At 39.6% G+C, this 17787-nt stretch overlaps 1 protein-coding gene across 12 annotated transcripts in view; it reads right to left on the bottom strand.

Moving 5' to 3' along the window:
• The window catches only part of BNC2 (basonuclin zinc finger protein 2), a 478778-nt gene that overhangs the window by 308487 nt on the left and 152504 nt on the right, over positions 1 to 17787 (bottom strand). The window contains exons 1-2 of one of the 12 annotated variants that reach the window (XM_019483673.2): positions 5081 to 5109; positions 168 to 241 (exon numbers count right to left, since the gene is read on the bottom strand). The exons of 10 other annotated variants lie outside the window; for them this stretch is intronic. In XM_019483673.2, the coding sequence (XP_019339218.1) occupies positions 168 to 188 (21 nt within the window). In that variant the 5' untranslated portion in view covers positions 189 to 241; positions 5081 to 5109. Of the gene's footprint in view, positions 1 to 167; positions 242 to 5080; positions 5122 to 17787 lie in introns of those variants that run through there. One more of the 12 variants, XM_019483672.2, reaches the window with a different exon arrangement.

The raw sequence follows: 17787 nt of genomic DNA, 5'->3' as shown, positions 1-17787 counted from the left end.
TACCACTGTCCTGGGCTAAGCCCAGACTCCCTGCAGCCTGGCAGGAGCAAAACAAGAGCTCTCTGCCACTGGGACAGTGGCAGGCAGGGGAGGGCAGAATGGGAGAGGAGGGAAGATGACATGCCTCTGATCACAGAGGAGAAAGGAGAGGGGGTGGGGATTCTTACCTTCTTCACGGGTGCAGCCATGACACTGCACTGCCCTCTGGATCTGCCTCAATCCAGGAATGTATGTGTTCAGTCTGATGAACAGCATTCGGAATGAAGAGAAAAGTCAAACAAGTTTAAACACCATCATCAAGGTTTGAAAAAGTGTTATCAATGTTCACTTCCAGTAACAATGTTTCATGACAGACTCATTCAGAGCACAGAGTTATTAGAGTATATCTGCCACCCTGAGAAATATGCCTCTGCCATTAAAGAATCAGAATTTGGCCACAGCAATAGCAGCACAAACTTATTCTTAAAAGTGAGACAAAGTAAAAAGTCATAGCGAGTTTTTTTAGGGTACTGAATGACATATGCCTGTGATTTGTGAAAATATGGCCATTTCTTTTGGTCTGTGCTGAAAAAAAAAAATCCTAACAAGTGTGAATACTCTTGTTGCCCATTTAAACAACTACACTCTTAAAAAAAAAACAAAAACAAAAACAAAAAAACAAACAAGAAACAACACCCCCCCAAATCCAGAACCCACATCTTTGGTCTCCATTGGAATTCATCACTATGTCTTCCATAGGTTGACCCTGACCCCTATTTTCTTACAATTATATATATTTCTGGAGCTTGCCTTTCTTTACCCATCACAATAAAGTTTCAGTTTCTCAATACTGCTGCAGCTATTGCTATAATTTTTCATGAAAACCTGGAAAGTCATAGCTAGAGCAAATAGCAGGGCATGGAATAGCATACGACTCCTGGGTTAACATGCATGCATTGCTGACAACATCCAAAAATGTTAAGTGTCTTGGAGATCCAGTGATATGTCATAGTCTACACTATAACACTAACCAACTTTGAGGAAACCAACTCAACAAAATGAGTTATGAAAAGACATTTCATCTCATTTGGTACTGCTCTATCTCCCTTTGGACCACCAGGAAACTGTGAAATAATATAAGCAGATGTCAATAAACCACTAAGAAGTGAGGACACATAATAATGCGAACCATTCCAAAACATCACTGATTGTAAACCAGTTCACAACCACCGCAGGTTAAAAGGCAGACACACAGGACAACTGAACCACTCCCAAATGTCACTGGTTGGGAACTGTTTCAAATTGTGTGAAGTATTATGGCTCCAACACCAGAGGGTGGGAGTGACCACACAGACCAGCATGCCCTGCAGTGAGCAAGTGTGAGGAAAGTGACTGCCTTCATGCTTTGTTGGTCCCAGGAGATAGGGGACCTCAGGCTAAGAGCATTTTCACTTGCAACTGACTGAAGTCTGCAGTGTGATTGCCTGACTTAGATGGGGAGCAGGATGGTTAGGGGGTGCTCGGACCCATACTTTTGTGTTCCCAGGTCCAGGGAGAGTAGCATGGGTGGCATGATGAGGGGGCGTAGGAGGGAGTGAGGACACAGGTAGTTGTTAGAAAGATAACTTTTATTAAATAAGTTATGAAAGGGAGCTCATTGATAAAAAGTGCCAACAAAAGGGGAAAAAAGTAGAATTCTGGTTGCATGCTGAAGTGGACAGTTACAACTGGGTGGGCGGAGAAAGGAAAGAAGTGTTGGATGCCTGCAGGACTGACCAGACCCATAGCATGGAACACTATGTCCACATGTAACACTGAATCAGTTCACAGTGAACCGATTCAAAATTGTACTTGGTTTTCCCAGTACACTTTTGGATTGTTCCTGACAGCTGTAACCGTGTTTAACAGGTTTGTAAGTCTGTCCGCTTCAGGTTTCATAGTAGTTCCTTGTCACCCTAAGTGGTGCTGGGGAGAAAAGGGCTCTACCTACTTACTGTTGATGAGTTTGTAGGCAGCCACCAGGTCCCCCCTCAGCCTCCTCTTGCTGAGGCTGAACAGGTTCAGGTCCCTCAGTCTCTCCTCGTAGGGCCTGTCCTGCTGCCCTCTCACCAAGAGGGTGGCCCTCCTCTGAACCCTCTCCAGGCTGGCCACATCCCTTTTGAAGTGTGGCACCCAGTACTGGACGCAGTACTCCAACTGTGGCCTGACCAAAGTTGCATAGAGGGGGAGTATCACCTCTCTGGACCAGCTTGAGATGCACCTTTGGATGCATGACAAGGTATGGCTGGCCTTGCTGGCTGCAGTCTGGCATTGGCGGCTCATGTTCATCTTGGAGTCAATAATGACTCCAAGATCCCGTTCCGCCTCCGTGCTTTCAAGAAAGGAACTCCCCAGCCTGTATGTATGCTGTGGATTCCTTCTCCCAAGGTGCAGCACCCTGCATTTGTCTACGTTGAACCCCATCCTATTCTCATCTGCCCACTTTAATAGTCTGTCTAAATCTATTTGCAGCCTGTCTCTCCCTTCGAGCGTGTCCACCTTGCCCCACATCTTACTGTCATCAGCAAACTTGGACAGCGTGCTTTCCACTCCCTCGTCCAAGTCGTTGATGAAGATGTTAAACAGTGCGGGCCCGAGGACCAAGCCCTGGGGTACCCCCACTGCTCACATCCTGCCAGGTTGAGTACAACCTATCCACCACTACTCTCTGGGTGCGCCCCATCAGCCAATTTTTTACCCATCCAACTGTGTAGGCATCAATGCCACAGTCATTTAATTTATTGATGAGGATGGGGTGAGAGACAGTGTCAAAGGCCTTCTTAAAGTGTAAAAAGACTACATCCGTGGCGACACCATCATCCAAGGATTTAGTTACTTGGTCATAAAAGGCAATCAGGTTGGTCTGGCAGGACCTGCCTTTGATGAACCCATGCTGATTGCCCCTTGAGCATGATCTCCCCTGCTGGCCCCCCACAGATATGCTCCTTGATGATTCTCTCCAAGATCTTCCCAAACACCAAGGTGAGGCTTACAAGCCTATAGTTACTTGGGTCCTTCTGCCTCCCTTTCTGGAAAATTGGGACCATATTAGCCAGTTTCCAATCCCCCGACACCTGGCCAGATGACCATGAATGCTAATACAGCTGGGCCAAGGGCTCCGCAATGACCCCTGCCAGCTCCCTCAACACCCTTGGGTGGAGGGCATCTGGACCTGCAGATTTAAAAATGTCTAGCCCTTCCAGAAGATCCCTAACTACATCTGCACTGACTGAAGGCCTGACAGAGCTATCCCCAAGACTGTCCCTACCTCTGGTAGGCAGGATGTCCCGGTCCCTGTTCAAGAAAACAGAGACAAAGAAACTGTCAAAAATATCAGCTTTCATCTGGCGTAGCCACAAGATTACCGTTTGTGTTTTGCAGAGGCCCTACATTGTCTGGTGCCCTCTTCTTGCTCTCAATGTACTTGAAAAAGGACTTTTTGTTGTCTTTTTAACTACATTTAAACTGATCTAACTGTTATGCCCTTAAATGCATTGACATATTAAATGAGACAATATCCACTATCTCTTTCACATTTCCATGGATTTTGTGGGAGTTAAAATTAATCTGATGCAGAAAGGAAAGAGAAGTTATACCCTTTGTTCTTTACCACCAAGACCCATTCCCACTGCTCCCCCAGATAAAGGGCCTATCAGGAAAAGATGCAACTAGAATTCAGTTCTCCAGGAGATACCACAAAAGGAATCTAGATGGCTTGTTTCATAGTCTGCCCACCCCAGCAATTGTATAAGAAGAAGGAAATCTATTCTCAGATGTTGCTGCCCGTTTCTTCAGCCCAGGTCAAGAACCCAGGGTATAATAAAATATACAGGACCATTTTTCATGCTAATCATAGTCAACCCCAGATGATATTGTGGATGAAAGGAAAAACTAGCTGAGTATTAGAAGTTAACCTTTTCAGAGCTCCGACTGCCACTAGAGAATGCTCAGACAGGTATATGGGAAGAGATCCAGTTAATCCATCAACTATTTTGTGGGAGTGGAGACAATAAGACAAGAGGAATATATATATTTTTATTTGGTCCCAGCAACTAGAGAAGAAGATAAAAGTACTGCTCTTAAGAGGATCTATGTACTTTTTTTTTTTTTTTTTTGTAATCTTTAAGTCACTGAAAGGGCATTGCTATAGCAGTGGCTCCATGGAAACTGCCTTATTCTTCAGCCATGTATACAATATGAAACAAATGGTGAAAGTCACACATTTAGCATCAGGAATAACCCTATGAAGTTACAGGCAAATTAACATCTGGGTGTTTGCCTGACTCCTCTTCCAAACAATATGGATCCATTCCCACTCAGGATTTGGAGCCAATTCAGAGGATGGTGCCAGAGGGGCCAACTGCACAGCCTTGAGGAGGCGGCATGCAAAGGAATTCCAATCTTCCGTTTCAGTTTTCTGGCTGCTCCTACAGGTTCCTCTATCTCTGGAGGAGTATCTGAGATGGCTGTCATCCTCCCAGACTTCAAGGAGTAAGGCAAAAGGATCTCTTGAACACAAGTTTGGTATTGAGCTAGTATGATCCTCCTCCAGTTAATCTGAAATGAACTGAACATTTAGCTGCTATGATCTAGTTCTGTAAGATACAATACCACCATCTTTCCTGGAGATCCCTCCCCCCCCCCTTCACCCCCCTCCCCGAAGTGGTTGAAAATAAGAAGTCCTCCTTTCACCAACCAAACATGAGTCATTGTGATGTTTGCTGGGAATGATCCAATCTAAACTAATGACTCCCGGCATATAGAGTCTAGTAGCCTGTAGCACAATCCTTTATTCCCAACTCCAGGGTATGTACTCTAGAAAGAACTAGACAATTCTCCCTCCAAGTCATCTTACTCCTGGTAAAATAGCAAATTAGTTCTACAATATTTTAGATATGTGAGGACATACATGTGGACCATTACCTAGTGTTGTGTGGGTTATTTCAATATAAAACAGGAGTCACTTGCTATTAAGATGTGCTTGCTATTAAGAAAAATAATCAGTGGAGAATGAGAAAAGACAACCCTCCATCCAAGAACATCAATATGGCCTGTCACTCACGTTTTCTTCTTGTTGGCCAACCATGAATTATAAATGGGAGTCTGTTGGGGAAAAAAAAAAAAAAAATCACTCTTTTAAACCAAATTATAAAGCAGGAGCAAACAGCTGCTTCCTCTTGGAGCTTTCCCCAGAAAGATATGGTGGGTCTTCACTCTGTCTGTCTCTGTCACTGGTTTAAATTAATAATCACTAAGAGAACTGCTAAAGGTACATGAATAAAATGGTTTATTAATTAACACACCTTGGGAAAAACAGTAAAGTTAACTACAAACTACAACTACAAACTATATAGTGAAAATTCTATAAATCTGAACGTTGTCAAAGACCAGAGAGATTCAGAGAAAGATTTATTGAAGGCTCCGCCAGCGTTCGGCTCTGTCTCCCCTTCAACCCAGTACCAGAAGCTTACGTACTTTTGTGTGGGTTACCGGTCACTTACAGGGTTTCAGGACAGTGACAGCCAATATCCAATCCCACCCAGGAGAAGGGGTGATACCGGAATCAGGGGAGCCACTCTATAGCACTGTCGTGCATCTGATGGGGAATTGTCAGGGAGCCGACTCCTTCCCGACTCCAAGCAGCCTCAGCAACGGATGATCCCCGGTGATAGAAGGAATCTCAGCTCCATGCTGTGGTCCTGCTCGTGTTCTGCCTTTCACAATGTCACTCATTTCATCCAATCTATCACTCTCTCTCTCTGTCTATTTCTCAGTCTGTCCTTTACTCAGTCCCTTTGTCGCTCACTCTCTCTCCTTCCTGTCCCTTCTCTCTCCCCTCACTCACACACCCACACTGAGAGAGCCCTGTCCTCATAGGGTCTCTTAAAGGGCCTTTGCGCACGTTCCTCCAGGAGGTAGCACATGACACACAAATGTGCACCTGACTCTCCACTTCCAGAGCCTTCTTAGACAATGATCCAAGCCTAAAGTCCACTGGGTTATACACAGTGCATGAGCTGGCCTACTTATAACAAATCTCAATGGAATTCCATAGAAACCATAACTATACTATAGCCATAGGTCAGTTCCGGTCTCACCCTCAACAGTCTGCATATTTCTTCTTGCATTGAGCACTTAAAATGCTTATAACTTCTTTGAAGAAGTACAAACTGTGGAAAACCCAATGATACTATATACTTAACTCTATACAAAGGCAAGACAATCTCTTGGGTCAGGGACAGGACTGGTACCATTGCAATTTCTAGTTCCATGCATTATTCTGCCACTCAGGCACCATATAACCCCTTTGTGCCTCAGTTTCCTTATCCAAATACTTACCTACTTCACAAGGGTTCTGCAAGACATGAAAGCATTTTCTCTGTGATTCATTAAAGAAGGGTGCATGCATGCACACATTCACTCACACCCAAAAAGTAGATACAGACATGAACATTGAGTCAGTTGCGTATGTGTATTCCTGGTAGGAACATAACCAACTCGTGCAAAATCATAAGCCAACTAAGAAAAAGTGAAAATATACACTTATTAAAAATTATACTCATTTTTAATTTGAAAAAAGCTGATACTTTCATGAGCTTTTATTTGCTGAGTAGCTACAACAGTACCTCTGTGTTTCCTTCCATTTTTCTCAGCCCTTTATTGTGTCATGTTAAGACTGAAAGATCTCTAGGTAGTGACTGTACTGGAGTCTACACTACAATTCATGTTGCAACTAAAGCAGAAGTCACGTCTAGATGTGCTAGCTTTAATTTAGCCAACCTCAGTAAGGACACAAAGATGTGGAGACATGGACTGAAGTGTGGGCTGCAGACATCTCCCAAGGATCCCAAATGCATAGGCTGGTGGTTATCCAGCTAGATTAACTAACACAAGTGCCCTTGTCCATGCTCCAAGTTATTCATCTTGACACTGAGATATCCATCTCACTTCTGGAAGCTTTAAAAGTAAATCAGCAACATTGTAATAATAAACAGGAGTCCCCAGTAGCAAATGACAGGTACCCTCTTTGGAATCCTTTTCAGTACCTGAACATTGTTTTAGTTGTATTTATTCGTTAATTAGCTTAATCAAAACTGGAACAGCTTTATTTTTACTCATACAGCTGTCCTCATTAGTTCTTCTGCAGGCATACACATTTATTCTACCTCTTTTCTGAGCAAGGTCAAGTAGCTTCTTTGAAATTTGTCCTAAACTACATCTCAGCTGGCACTAGGTAGATTGAGGGCATTCATGCGGCCCTTGCTTCCGTCAGTCTCCCAAGCCAAGTGTATCACCTGCATGATTAAACTAGTCTCCAGTGGCCCAGGGCACCTCAGTTAGTCTAAAGTAATAGAAATGTATACATCTGCATACATGGCATATCAGATGCACTTCAGCATGGCGTCTCATGTTTATGTAACATCAACACAGCGGGACACATTTGGGTTTGTCCTTCTCTGCAGGCTTCACAAAGTTACAATGGCGATGCTAGCAACGCTCTCTGAATGAGGCAACATATTCATGTAAAAACATGACCTGCCTCTTCTAGTTTCAATTCTGTAACTCATCAGTGGTCTCAATTAGCCTCTTAAATCACAGTTAAAAGAAAGTTGTTTAATTCCTTCACCACTATGGGGCCACACATTCTACAACTATTATCCCCCAAAACTATCTCCATGCAAGGCACAAAACCTGTCTTCCTCTATATCAGAAATGTAATGTGAAGACTGAAAAAAAAACCCCCCCAAAAAAACCCAACATGCTAAAATCTAGTAGTTTAGAAATTTCATAGTTTAATATCCTCTGGAAAGGTAACTACTAAATCTTGCAAGGCAAGAGGATATTTCTGCACAACAAAGGGCCTGATCCTGCCAACATCTCTCATTGCCTTTACGTGGACTATATTTTCTTCCAAAGAAACAGGACATAAAAGTGGCACTAAATACTATCCACCTCTTTGAAGGCTTATAATAGCAGCTCTGGTTAAGATGGTGAACCAAGATGTTTTTATTTCCATTTAACTGAGGTTTCACACCTCATTTGAATTCTGAGTGCAATGCAAGATTAATCAATTTATTCACCTCTGCAAGAAACTCTATGAGGGTTTCCAAAAGAGACCCCATCTAAAACAACAGATCTGTAATGTTATAACTGACAGAAAAGGAGCATTTCTAGCGATCAGAAAATTTAAGAACAATCTTAAATATCAGTTATATGTTGCAAATATATTACCTTAAACTATCAGAAGTAAACACTGGTAACAAGGAAAATAAAGATTATAGCAGTGCAGGGTTAATGAATATATAGTGTAAAAGGATGCTATCCCACCACTCAGTGCTAATTTACAATGCAATTCCTTCTTAGGCTCCAGAAACTTTTCAAGTTACTATGCCAAGGAACCACAAATAAAAATGTCATCATTTTATTAGCTGTTTTAAACAAAATGTAATGTTAATTTCATGTGCATAATCTTCATTACTGAAATACATGTATTAGTGGTGTAATTTAGTCAATTGGGGCACAGCTACAAATCTGTCAGATCCCACCACAACAAATATAAAGTATGACATGGTACTGGAAACATTAAAAGACAAGAGGGAGACAGAATGAAAGGAAACAAAATGAGGAGAAGAAAGGAAGAATGAGAATAAGAGAGAAGACTTGTAATTATCAGCTTCCAATCAGAATTGAAAATTCACAGCTAACAGCATATTTCTATACAATGATATAAGTGCAAACTGCTCTTGAGTATCTAACAAGCAACCAGATGGACGTTGAGACCCAAGATATATAGTTTAATATTGCAATTAAACATCTTTTCTGATTTGATGTATCCCTTCCAGGTCTTCTCTCCTTCCCCTTTGACTCAGCCACTGTACAGAATACTTCAGTACAATGCAAATGAAATAAAAGAACAATGTGTAACTTCACTGGAAATCCAGGCAGTTAAATGTAGCCATCCATCCTTGCAACCCCTCCCTTTCTCTGTCTTCAGTTCAGCCAAAACCACTATATACATATACACACGTGCATATTACGGGCTTTATGTAATGAGAAATATGTTAATTTATTCAGCTCTGCAAGGCACATTTGGTGAGTGTATTACCTGGATTAGCTAAAATAACAGAGGGGAAAAGCTGGGGTAAGCAGGCTGAAGCCCTGTGTGTGGCCAAGGCAGCGGGAAGCAAGGCAGAGAGAGAGAGAATGAACCCAACAACACAACAGTGGAACAGGCAGCTGGCCCGAGATGCTAATTCAGCGCTTTAACAAATCAATGCCACTTGAAAAGTACAATGCGAGCCCTCACTGGGTAGATGTCAGGGGACTGAGAAAATGCATTCTCAAGTATTTCACATTAAGAGGGAATAATGTGTTAATTTATAACTCTTCACCCTATACACTTGGATTATCCATCTGTGTCAGTGATTTGACTTCTTAAATTTATCAAAAACATACGCAAAGGGAGGCATCTTCTGTTTAAGCACTGGGAAATGGAGCTTCAGAAAAAGCCTGTCCAATTTGGTTGAGGGCTTTTTGTTTTTTAGGGACCCTTTGGTCAGGCTGCAGGAACAGCTAAAGGAAGGAGTCGCCTTGACTGTGGTTGATTGCATTAGATACCATCCGTCAAAAGTGACACTGTAAAGGAGGAAAAACTTGAATCAGCAGCCAGAGATGCCATCATCTGAATTTACTCTTAAGGAAACTTAGCAAAATCCCTCAGCACACCTAGCAGAAGAGAAGCTGCTGTAATTAAAATGCCATTCTAAATGCCAGATGAGTTCTACAGTCACTACTTACGGGGGAAAAAGAAGGTAGGGGAAACCCCTGCTTACTCTCTTTCTAAGGTAGAGTGGTCTGTTTGGAGTTTATGCTCAACTTCACATATACAGATGAGGAATTAAAATAAGGAACAGGGTTACTGACCTAAAAACACCAATCCTGTTCCTGGTCAGATTCTTGTTTTCTAACGATTTCTTAATGTAAAGAAAATTATTTTTTAATTATACAAACAGCAGAGCTGATTGTTTTCCTGAAACAAAATTGAAATCTGAACATAAAACACCAATGCACCCTCCAAATGACTCTGGTCTGAAAAATATTTTAAAAGGCTTTATTCTGAAAAGGCTTTAAAATTTAAGTAATTTCTACACACAGACACATTTAACTTTTTCAGGTTAATTTTGTTTTCAAAGTGCAACATTGTCAACACTGGGGAAGGAAAGCCACTGCCTGCCTGCAAAATAACTACAACAAGGACAACAGTGGCAGCAGAAGTGTCTACACATTACACGATCTTTACACCTCACTTCTGGTGCAGGGAGCCACTACCTCCCATGGATGTTTTCCTGAAGCAGAGACAGGAATTTTTAAATCGTGCATTTTGTTGTAACACCATATCTACTAACAATATAAAACTGAAATGTATTTATGGTTAGAGATTTTCTTTTTTAAAGAAAAAAAGAGAAAGGGGAAAAAAAAGGGAGAGAGACCTTATGACATAAATATTCCTGGAAAGAATAACTGGATGATACTGTTTTAAATATATTAAAAGGTTGTTGACAACTTGCTAGATGTTTGCGGATTTGCCAGATCCATTTCACTATATTTGTACCACACAGTAACGCCTACATCATTGTAGGATCTTTCTTGGTCAATTATACAATTGCATTAGAAACAGACACTCTCTTATTTTCAGAACATTCATATGTAAATAATATGCTGATGAATGGAAATGAGATGCTATAGATGATGTGTAAGTATCCACATCTAGTAAAAGTAAGTGCTACCTCATTTAGACAAACCAGTTTCCCCTCTCTATTGTGGGCAGATATAACATTAAATGAAAGAAGGTGGCTTCTCATAGCTAGGAAAGTAACCTGAAGAAAACTGCAGGATGGAAAAATAAACCTGTGTTCAACAGCAAAATGTTTTGTAAACCCTGCTTCTCCTCTTTTTTTTGGGGGGGGGGGGGCAGTATTTTTTTTAAAAAGCAAAACCCATCCATTGAAAATTTCAATTTCCTTGTACACTCAAAAATGGGCCAAATCCAGAAGTGATAAGTGCTTCTAGCTTCCACTGGCTCCTTTCTTTCAAAGCAAGTAATTATTTTAGGAATATTTCATATTTCTGGTCACAAAGTACCTCCCTCTCCCTTCACAATATTTCAAAAGATATTGCATAGGTACAGGACAGACTATTAAAATACTTAAGAATCCTGAGAGGGCTTTTTTGGTTTGTTTATTAATAACCCAGAAAGGTACCACATCTCTGCACTGACTGAAGAAAGTCTGTCCTAGCTTCTTACACAAATGTCTATTCCTGTCTGTCCTATCCAGGCGTCTCCCTAATGCAAGCTATCTATTCTTATCATTATAGTACAGTTAATCCCCCTCTGTTACTCTCCCCCTCCTGGACTCACCTAAGGGGTTAAAAGACTAGAGTACATTTGTGACTTGTCAGTGACATATAATACTCAGGTCCTTCATGCAATCAACTTTTACTTGACATGTATTTGCTCATCACAGGACCCTCATTACTACTGGGAAAATGAAGAAAAACCTAAATTAACACTTGACATTCAATATGGTCAAGTCCTTAATTGGCTGGGCTTCCTGAGAAAGCAATTTTCTATTCCCCAAACTGTTCGTGTGTCATGTGTGGAGTGCAGCTCTTGGCCATCACTGCTGTCCCTCGCTCACTCTAATGAGAGCAGATGAATTAGTGCTACGTGACACGATTTTAGCAGGGCTCCCTCCCTCCCTCCTCCCCAGTCCTTTTCCTATACTAGTGACAGCTGTGTGGCTGGGGCAGGAGGGGAGGTGGGGGGGGGGGCGTGGAAAAAAAAAAAGGAGGGAGAGAGACTAAAAAAATGTTAGTGCAAATAGTTCTATGAAGCATTTAAAAATAATCATCTTAAAATGTTTTCTTGGTATTCCTGAAACCTGGCCATTTAATAGTAGCAGGGGGAACAGGAAGATATAGTAGCATAAAGATCAAAGGAATTAACTGAGCTGGGCTGATGTGTGTCACTAACTTCCAATAACTTCCATATTCTTGTATTAAAAATGCAGAAGCCCAGTAAAAATAGAATTTCCCTGCATTACAAAACTTGGATATCATATATATTTGGAAAGTGCATGAACCAGAAGACTTAAAAAGATGTTTTTGTTCTTATTTCATATAAAGATCACTTTTCTTTAAACTAGAGCAATTCCTTATACACTGTTTCCTTGTGTGACAAAGGAGCATGGTCTTGAGAATAATGCTCCTGCATCATGTCTGAAGATGATAAACATTACCACCAAGCTTTATTCTGATTTTCAGTAGCTAGGAAACTCTTTTATCCACAGTGATTTTGCTCACTTATATTCTGATGTTCAACCCTCACAAGAGTTTAACTATATGAATGCTGAATGAATTTCCCTAGGGGGAGCTAGTCTTCTTCGACTGTTCACGTGCTTGGTGGGAGAATAGAATTTGTACTGCTGAACAGAAACAGGAAGGTAAATGAATAACTAGAGTATCAGTTGACATCAGAATTAATATATTGGGAACAGAGACAATGTGCTAGTTAAAACGCTTAGAATGCTATACTCTCCAAAATAAAATTAAATAACCAATAGACAAACCCAAATATTTTGTATTAAAAATAATTCATTTTATTGTTAAAATGTACAAATGAGTAGCAAATAACTTGCACATAGCTGGCAAGATATTGCCATTTGTGTTACCAAACTTTATGTATGTGACAAAGAAAGCACATAAATGTTAAGCATTCTGAATACATGCATTTAAAAAAATTCTGGTGTTGTACAATGAGTTTAAATAAAGGATTATAAAAGGTTTTATTAGTATAAATGAACCTGCTTTAGGAAGAGTTGCCTTTGTCTAAAACAAAAACCAAATAACTTCACCATCTGCAATTCCTGTCTCTGGCTCTGAACCTGGCCTTGTAAAGTCACATTGTTCATTTAATTACTGAAATAAGTGCCTACTATTGGTCACAAGGCAATAGAATGGGAACATTTTACCTTTGTAAAACACATTGATAAAATACACTTATCACAAATGGAAAAGCAATTTTTGCTTTCTGCTTTTGCAGCTTTTGTGGCTGCCACTGGAAATATTTTAATAAAAAGCTACACACACATAGCAGTTTGTTTTTTCTCTGCCCCCTTTAAGATGCCTTGGATATTTTTCTTCTAGTTATACAGAATGAACAGAGATATAACTTGGAAGTGAGAAGAGCATTTAGAATGGCCATGTTTCTTAGCAGCTAAAACAGGTCCAGAAACATAATAAAAACCCCAAAGGGCAATTAAAAAAGGAAAGCACAAGTCATTTTCCCCGTTACATCTTGTAAAGGAACAAGAGTGAGCAGAACAAGCAAGCAATCACTGATCATACTTGTACCAGCAGATTGCCAAACACTGGAACATTTTTGCAATATACGTAAAATGACTCAGAGTTCATGGTACTTGTTTTAAAATGGGTTTGGGATGGTAGTAAAAACAAAATCTTTATATTCTAATAATATAACTCAATACATTTTATCCATGTAACAGCTACTATAGCAGAGGCATCACTGAGAAACAAAGGGCACTGTGATCTAACTAATAGCTTTGTGGTGACCTTTGAGATGCTGGCTGGTCCGTCAAGCTCCATCTGTGATATGCACCGCATAGTTAAAGGAAGGGTTATTAACTGTCATAGGGGCTGGAGACTGACTGAAGGGTCATTTGAGTCTCAACAAAGAATAGTCCTTTAATTTACTAAACTTGGAAGGCATGATCCAGTGAGCTTCTAAGTATTCTCAGTTGAAAGTACACAGTATCTTTACAAGATAGAGCACTCAGGTTATACCAATATGGGCCACCAACATTATCATTTTTGGTTTTAGTATTTAGAGTTTTCAAACCACAAAATAAATGACCCTTTTAATATTTACATTTTTTTTACCATTAGCTGCCTATTTCTGCTGTTTTCAAAGACCACTGACTGATTAAACTTCAGGAAAAAAAAAAAACATGCTTATTGACTAGTGCAATTTAAATACATTTGCTTAACTAACTAACTAAATTCTCCCACTCCCCCACCCCCCACAAAGGAAAGAGAGAATTTTCTCAAATTTATTCTCATCAGCAAAGAGTAGCCAAATACAGCATCAGCCTAACCACTAATTCAACATCCTTAGATTTTAAACCCTTTTTTCCACAGCTGGGCCTATCTAGGGATGAAAAGTAAAGATGACAGGAATAATGTGCCAGAAGAACTACTCAGTGCTAAACTGGGAAGAGCTCTTTTCCCAACTGCCTACGGTAAAACAGCCCATTAAGAGTTGCCTTTTGATTAAAGGCAAGAAAGTAATTTCAACCATGGCAAAGCGACATGTTTTAACTTGTCATTTTGTTAAGGATGAGTACTCTTTGAAGCTCATAAAAAAAGTGAAGTGAGTCGGTGGAACGTTAAGGATTACTGTATACATCCAGTGCCACTGTCACTCCTCCCCAAAACATGTCAATCCGGAAATATCTGACTCAACAGCCCTAAGGTTATTCAGAATGGAAAGTGAGATTTTTACGTGTTTCACTTTGATGCAATGAGAATGGCTGCATTAAGATACCTCAGTGGTTTGCAGAACCCAAATAAAATGCTTGCTCTGTGTTTTAAAAAGGGACTGTGCAAATGTGTGCCACCCACCCAGCCTGCAATAGCTTACATTTCACCATTTTCAGAAAAGATAAACACAGCAAAGAAGAAAACTATAATGTAAAAACAGCCTGGCACATGAAATGAGGAAAAGCATTGTAGACTATCTGGCAAGACAAAGCACACAAATGTTATTTTGTGAAAATTAATAGCATTTAAAATGGTACTCCCCTCCCTGCTCTCTCCCTTTACCGCTTGCCCAAATTAAAGATATTTTATCTAATTCCCAGTTGAGATGTTTCTAAAAGTGGTAGGTCACAGCTGTGTTGACATTGAACTTCTTGAACATGGCATACCAACGTCAGGCTGACACACTTTACAGATGCTTCGTTACAAGCGGCACCAGTCACTTGATTTGAAATACCTGATTAAGCTGTAAAACAAACTGTTAATCTCTGGTTTTTCCTCCAGTTAAACTCTTCTTTACAGTTTTGGAAACACGCCAATGTTTGTTATGTTTATACTGAAGATATCTAAATTTTGATTGGGATTTGACGATGACCAGTGGTTCAACTCAGTGATACCCCAGATGTCACCTAGGAGCACCTAGGCCCCAGTTTCCTGAGCATTTTAACAAGATGCTCTTTTCTTTTGTTCCCACAGAAATCAATAACATGATGACCTTCAATTTAAAATACAAACTAATTAAATTACTTCTTCTGTTGAAAAATGTTGATATCTGATTTGCCTAGAGAATTTCCATTATGAATAGACCGATTCTTTGTAGGCCTCCTTTAGCACAACAGAAAAAGCACCAGAAACCTAATTCCATACAAGCCAAATGATAGCTCTTTAGAGCAGATATAAATATTTGCTTTGCCCAACTTAATACTGCAAAACGCTCTTCTGCACAGCACATTTTTTCTTTCAATGGAATTGCAATCCTCTACATGGGTGAGCATGACATCATAATCAGCTCTTATGGAAATTATGACAACCTTATAATAAAGTAATTTTATTACTTAAATGTGAACAAGTTTCAATTTGTTCCTGACATGATTTTTCAAGTTTGTGATGAAACAAAAAAGTATTAACCTGACAAAACCACCACCAACAGAATTTGGGCAGCCTAATAACCACAATAATCCTCATGACATCCTTTGAGGTAGGCAAATATTATCTCCATTGTATAAATGAAACATCTGAAACAAACAAATGAATGTCATGGCTATGACCATCCAGCAAATCAGTAGCTGATTTCTGTTTAGGATTCTGTATATGAATTATACCACTCAGTGGCATCCTTAATGTCTACAGTTGGAGCTAGCCAACAGTCAAGGGCTGCCTTGTAGGCAGCAAACTAGAGAGAGAGTGTTCAGCTCGATTCAATGAGCCCCAAGTCAAAACCCTAAAACTGCGGTTGCAATTAGAGTGGTGTGAACAAGGTCTTAAATATATTGCCTGTACTACATAGTGTGTACTGCAAAAGTTAGTGTGGTCTTCAGCGGTGATGCAAAGAAAAAACATTCTGAATTCAAGTCTATGGGAGAAAGGATAGTAGCCCTATTTTGTTTTTTTAAATGATAATCATACATTACATGGGCTGTGGAAATCGCTGAGAGTTTTGTAATTGTTTTCAGTTAAAAACAGCACTGGGCTCCATCTATAAGACTCTTACTTGTTGTATGACCAGAATTCAGCTCTTAAACTATTTTTTAAAGAACTTCAGACTACAATTGAGATAAATTATACACAACTGTAATGAATCACAATAATACCAAAAAAGGTTTTTAAAAAGTGATTTTTATTTTACTTTACATATACAGTCTAATGATGCAAATATTCAAAAGCTAAGAACATTTTGATTTTGAAAAATAAATATAATCAGGCAATTTGTTTTTGCAGGGATTTGCAAGTTTAAATGCAGATAAATATTTTCTTAATGGACTACCTGGATTTTCTGTAGACATGTACAAAAATCTAGTACATTACACTAGTTAATAAAATATACTATTCCTGTACCCGATTCATTAAAAAAAAATATTTTTAAGGATGCTGTAGTATTTTAATGTGGAATATCAACATGAAGGTTAGGATTATACTGTTAACCTAAATTCTAGAGGAAAAAGAGAGCAGGGTGCATAAAAGAACATGTGGGCAAGATTTAGTCAAGCACACAGTTGTGTGATAAAAATCAAATATGGGGAATAATGGGACATAAGGAAACATATCTTTTTGTGCAGGGAAGGATGAATCACAAGTTCACAGCTGGAATTTATGTGGATCCTTATTCAGTAAAACAGCTGTAGCCACTGTTTAAGCTACATTCCCACAACAACAAAATGGTGCCACAGAAGAGAATGCAAGCATCAGGCTCCAGCTGGTATCTGCACCCACCTCCCCTCTCCCCAGTCCCTAATGTAACATTTACTTGGTTTTCCTTTCATAGTTTGTGGATATATAAAAATGCATGTTAGTGACTGGATAGAATCAGAACCACATCTGACTACCTCTCAACATTGGAAGGGGCAGGGAAGATGTATACAGGAGAATGATTAGGAAAAAATCCTAATTTTTGTAACCAGGGCCAATTTCTATCACTTTATTCTTATGCATGCACACATGCAACCACACACACAAACAAACTGTATTTCAATGGGGTAGTCTAAAAATATTGTAGAACGTTAAAACTGATTTTTAAAAACTCCATTAAACATACTTTAGTTGAACACGTACAGCCTAATTTCTGGAAAATTGCTTCCAACTATGCAGATGTGATATTGCACACACACTAATTATTTGTACATGTACACAACAGACTTTATTTGCAGGCACTTGGACAAAACAAAAGCAAAGATATGGGAAAACCTATGTTTTTCTCCCCTCATGTCAGAGCAAGCCTTATGGAAAACTTAAAAACTTGCGTGTGCAGTATGCATGTATTTTTCAGGCTTTGTTGTTCAAACCTACCTTAATATATTGTTAGTTAAACAAAACATTAGATTTTGAAGTACGTATTTCATGACTAAGGTATGTGTTCAATATTCACAACTACATACACATTTTTGTATATGAATTAAGGATACCAGTTGATGCTCTTTTTTAACCAGACTAAAACAC

This window comes from Alligator mississippiensis, chromosome 3 (genome assembly GCF_030867095.1).
Source record: "Alligator mississippiensis isolate rAllMis1 chromosome 3, rAllMis1, whole genome shotgun sequence".
Lineage (NCBI taxonomy): Eukaryota > Metazoa > Chordata > Crocodylia > Alligatoridae > Alligator > Alligator mississippiensis.
Note: the sequence above shows the minus strand (reverse complement) of the source record. Positions and strands in the feature narration are given on the sequence as shown.